The sequence below is a fragment of the Cebus imitator genome, unplaced genomic scaffold (genome assembly GCF_001604975.1).
Source record: "Cebus imitator isolate Cc_AM_T3 unplaced genomic scaffold, Cebus_imitator-1.0 Scaffold64, whole genome shotgun sequence".
NCBI lineage: Eukaryota > Metazoa > Chordata > Mammalia > Primates > Cebidae > Cebus > Cebus imitator.
The window spans coordinates 7,131,580-7,136,634 of NW_016107379.1; the positions used below are offsets into that span (position 1 = coordinate 7,131,580).

The window sequence follows — 5,055 nt, forward strand, 5'->3', positions numbered from 1 at the left end:
CGGAGGTTGCAGTGAGCCAAGATTGTGCCACTGCACTCCAGCCTGGGTGACAGAGCAAGACTCCATCTCAAAAAAAAAAAAAAAAAGTTTAAAAAGTCACTAGGCTATAGTGCATGTGTTTAGAAAAGAAAATGTGTAAGAGGATCACTGAGAAACTTGACCGATGCCCTACTGCACAGGAGTCTTCACTTCATGCACTTTGGTATTGTCTGAATTTCTTATGACAAATATGCATCATTTTATTTAAAAAATATAGTGGACCTCACATTACTGACATGGAAAGATATCCTCAATGGTATATAAAATGAAAAATGCAGGTTATTCAACAATTTATATATATCATGTCTTCATTTAGGGAAAAAATTACCTATTTTTATATCTGTATTAAAATTCTCAGAAGATATACAACCAATTAATTAAAAAATACAGGATTTTCTACTTCACACACTCATACATTGTTTGATCTAGTAAAAGAAAAATAATTTCGTTTTTTTTTTTTTTGAGATAGGGTCTTGCTGTTTGTTCAGGCTGAAGTGCAGTGGCACAATCATGGCTCACTGCAGTCTCGACCTCCCACCTTAGAACCCCAATTAGCTGGGAATACACGCACGTGTCATGCCTGGCTAATTTTCTACTTTTTGCAGAGATGGGGTATCACTATTTGCCCAAGCTGGTCTCAAATTCCTGGGCTCAAGCCATCCTCCCACCTCTCAGCCTCCCAAAGTGCTGGGATTACAGGTGAGCCACTGGGCTTGGCCACTATTACTTTTACAACAAAAAAAGAGATCTCAGCCAGGTGTGATTGCTCACATCTGTAATCCCAGCACTTTGGGAGGCCGAGGTGGGTGGATCATGAGGTCAGGAGTTGGGACCAGCCTGGGCAACATGGTGAAACCCCATCTCTACTAAAAATACAAAAATTAGCTGGGTGTGGTCGCGCACGCCTGTAATCCCAGCTACTCAGGAGGCTGAGGCAGGAGAACTGCTTGAACCTGGGAGATGGAGGTTGCAGTGAGCCGAGATCGCGCCACTGTACTCCAGCCTGGGTGACAGGATGAGACTCTACCTCAAAAACAAAAACAAAAACAAAACACAAGAATTGAAATTTTTTGACATTATAATACTGGTGATATTTAAGTTTAGGAAGGTATTCATTACATCAAGAGGTAAAGATGGGCTCACAATTTGCATCTTACCAGAGGTTATATTTATATTTCCAGCTTCGATTCCTGCTTTAAGTCCTTCTTTCCCCAAAATCCCAGACTCTCCTTTGGCCAGACGCTCCCTCTCCTTCTCTTCCAAACTTCCATAATAGATGTGTGGCTTCTTCACAACCGGAGCAACTAAGTCATCAGGCGCTTTAGTTTTGGTTGCCTGCTAAATCAAAGATCTGAATTAAACTAAGGCTTAACCTTAACAATTTACCGGACTTCCCCAGAGGACGAAGCTCACCCTGAGTTTCTCAGTCCTACTTCCTCCGTAATTGAAGGGACAAACTGGACACTGCTTAAGATGTTCTTCATTGATTTGAGGAGATGAGGGTAGGGGGAGGGTGTTTCAGTCCCTCACTTTGGTTGTCAGGATTGATAAAACTAGCGAGGTTCTCTCGGGTATTTTTCTATCAAAGGTTTGCTCTGGAATCTGTACTTCATTCTGTTGGAAGTGTGCAATCTCGTGTTTTACAATGCTTCCAGGGTTACTGCTCATCACTGGGGAAATACCAAGGATAGACGAAATAACCAACGCGGTGCTAAAGAGGAACAAGTTACAAGATTACTAATGTATATATTTCAAACGTTTCTAGACGTGGGGTAGTAGGAGTTAGGAGGTCTCATTAAAATTCTGAGATCTGCCAAAGGCATAAACCTTGGCCAAGACACTTCCCTATTTCAGAGCACCGTTACTGGATCAGTCGGAAGAGATGTTTGCCCTTCGGGGATGTAGTAGGAAAGGTGCAAATAAGCTATAGTCCACGAAAGCGCTTAGGGATCAGGAAAACTGTGCTCCGCTGTCTAGGACACGACTGAGTCCCACCGCCTTCTCCCGTTCCCTAACGGCCCCTTCCCGCAAGGACCCCTTCCCCCTTCGCGCTTCCTGCCAGAGTGAGCTGAGATCCCGGGCTCTGTACCGTGGAGGAAGCTCGCGAGGAAGCCATGCTGGGCTCTGGAGAAAAGCTCCAGCGAAACCCGAGCTCTCCGATTCGGACCGTCCACCGCGCGCCCAGGAGAGCGGATGGGCATCATCCGACCGGAAGTGCGTCACCTACCGGACGTGTGCCGAGAGCCGTCGCCGCGCCCGGAGCGGCGCGGAGCATGATGGAAGTCGTAGTAGGAAGCGGTGTGATCGTATTGACTGGCATGCCTCCTAGAACCTGTGAGAAAGCTCGCGCAAGACGAGGTTCTGCTGAGAGAGAGGCTCCAAGTAGTCTGGGAAGTGTAGTCCAGTTGGTTTACCAGTAGTTTCGTTGGGGGAGCGGAGGTTCCGGGAAGGGGCTGAACAGGCTTGAAAAGAGGTAGGTGCGTCGCGTCGCGCGACTCGGGGCTGAACTCTGGAGCGAGTCGAGGACTTCCGGGGTCCGCTGTGCCCCCCGGGCCTACCGGAGCGTTTAAGTCTTCCTGGAGCCGAAGACCTTGTTACCATGGAAACCCTCGCCAGGGATCCGAGGTACAGGCCTGGAGCTAGGGGACAAGGGCTGTTTTCCTCCACGGTCCGGAAGTCTTCTTCGGGGCCACCTCTGAGCTTGATGGCTCCGCGGTGGATTTAGGCTGCGGCGAGAGTTTAAGCTAAAAGAGCCATCTAGTGCCAAAGTCAAATAAAGACCCGGCGGAGGAGCTTCGGCCTGATTTTGTTGATTTGTATTCAGTCGGTCGTTGTATCAGATTGAGAGTAAGACGATGGATAGGAAGGTGTCAGGTAGCTCTGTACGTCCCTGTGCCCTGCTGGATGCTGGGGCATTAGAGATAAGATAAGTTTTTTTTTTCTTTTGAGACGGAGTCTCACTGTCGCTTAGTCGCTCAGGCTGGGAGTGCAGTGGCGCGATCTCGGCTCAGTGCAACCTTCGGCCCCCCCCCCCACCACCCTGGGTCAAGCGATTCTCCTGCCTCAGCCTCCCGATTAGGTGGGATTACCACCACCGGCCACCGCGCCCGGCTAATTTTTGCATTTTTAGTAGAGACGGAGTTTCACCATCTTGGCCAGAGTGATCTTAAACTCCTGACCTCGTGATCCACCCGCCTCGGCTTCCCAAAGTGCTGGGATTACAGGAGCGAGCCACCGCACCCGGCCAGGATAAGGCTTTCATCCCCACGTGGGCGGTGGAAGATTCTGAAAATATTGACGTTTCCCTAGCTGGCCAGATCCCCATCCAACCCCCTAGAAAAATTACAGTTATAATAGATGTTATTTACTGAACATTTTTTAAATGCAAAATTATGTTCCAAGAGCTTACTCTGCATTTATGTTATTCACCTACAATAGCAGAGTAGGTTACAGATGAGGAAACTAAGGTCTAGTGAGAGATGAAACTAATTGTTCAAGATCAGTGGTGTAGTGGGATTAACCCCTACAGCCACACTTTTGACTGTTGCTTCCTAGTGGAGAGATTTTCCCAGTTTGCAGAAAAGGTAAAATGTGTAGCAGATTTTTTTTTTTTTTTTTGAGACGGACTCTTGCTCTGTCACCCAGGCTGGAGTGCAGTGGCACGATCTTGGCTCACTGCAACCTCCGCCTCCCGGGTTCAAGCGATTCTCCTGCCTCAGCCTCCTGAGTAGCTGGGATTACAGGCGCCCGTCACCACGCCTGGCTAATTTTTGTATTTTTAGTAGAGACGGGGTTTCACCATGTTGGTCAGGCTGGTTTCAGACTCCTGACCTTCTGATCTGCCCGCCTCGGCCTCCCGAAGTGCTGGGATTGCAGGTGTGAGCCACCGCGCCCGGCCCTTACTGACTGTTTTTATGGATACGCTCTAGGGGATTTTAGGGGATGCTGTGGAGAATATACAAGTGATGCCATCAACAAATATTAAACTCAATTGGGGGAGTTGTGTTTTCTCAAAAAACAAACAAAACAGCTTTTATTAACCTTTACTTTGGGATTTCAGGCTGTGGAATGCTCTCTTGAGCCTGGTTTTTGTTTTGTTTTGTTTGAGTTGGGGGTCTTATGGTGAGATCGTGGCTCACTGTGGCAACCTCAAACTCCTGGGCTCAAGTGGATCCTTCCATTTCAGCCTCCTGAGTAGCTAAGACTACAGGCACACACTACCAGCCCAGCTACTTTTTTACTTTTTTGTGGAGACAGGGTCTTGCTATGTTTCCAGAGCCGGACTTGAGCCTCCTTTGTGCACTCTTCTCTGTACCTGCCCTTCGGAGTCAACTAAGACATCATTTTCTCCAGGAAGGCTTGCCTGACGTCCTTGTCCACCCCACACTCAGCCCAGACTGGATTAGGTGCCCGTGTGACGCCAGTGCCTTACCCTCATCAGAGTTTTCATTATGCAATATCACAGCTTTCTCTTTGTTTTCTCCACAGATTATGACTGTACCTTTTAACTTTGTAGCTGGAGCACAAGAAGTATTTGTTTAATGAATGACGGACACATTTAGGCTCTGTTTAAACGCTGAGAATAATCCTGTGAATTGGTGAGTTGGCGTTTTCATGAGATTTAGCAAACTGATTCTGGCATTCAGGAGTGATCACAAATCTCTGACAGTCCTCATGTAGATTAAATTCAGCGGTTTGTCCACTTTCCCCACTATACTAAGTTAAGATGTGACAGTTTATTCTTTTAGCTAGAATATTTCTTTGAATGTGACTGGAACATGAAATTAAAGTGATGTTGCCTGGAATTTCTCTCTTATAGGCAGTTTGCTATTTTAAATTCTTACAGAAAGAGTTTTTTGATTTTTCAGAGTTGTGGATCTCCATAATCTATTAAAAATGTAATAATGACATACCTAAAGGCTTAAGAAGTCGGCCGGGCGTGGTGGCTCACGCCTGTAATCCCAGCACTTTGGGAGGCCGAGGCGGGTGGATCACGAGGTCAAGAGATCGAGACCA

At 47.1% G+C, this 5,055-nt stretch overlaps 2 protein-coding genes across 3 annotated transcripts in view; one reads left to right on the forward strand and one right to left on the reverse strand.

Moving 5' to 3' along the window:
- The window catches only part of PRPF4 (pre-mRNA processing factor 4), a 17,703-nt gene extending 15,157 nt beyond the window's left edge, over window positions 1–2,546 (reverse strand). The window contains exons 1-2 of one of the 2 annotated variants that reach the window (XM_017530352.2): window positions 2,129–2,546; window positions 1,197–1,374 (exon numbers count right to left, since the gene is read on the reverse strand). In XM_017530352.2, coding sequence (XP_017385841.1) covers window positions 1,197–1,374; window positions 2,129–2,155 — 205 coding nt within the window. In that variant the 5' untranslated portion in view covers window positions 2,156–2,546. Of the gene's footprint in view, window positions 1–1,196; window positions 1,378–2,128 lie in introns of both variants that reach the window. The other variant, XM_017530351.2, reaches the window with a different exon arrangement.
- Window positions 2,233–5,055, forward strand: part of CDC26 (cell division cycle 26) — an 8,904-nt gene continuing 6,081 nt past the window's right edge. Inside the window, exon 1 of the mRNA XM_037739203.1 lies at window positions 2,233–2,253. Within this exon, the coding sequence (XP_037595131.1) occupies window positions 2,233–2,253 (21 nt within the window). The remainder of the gene's footprint in view (window positions 2,254–5,055) is intronic.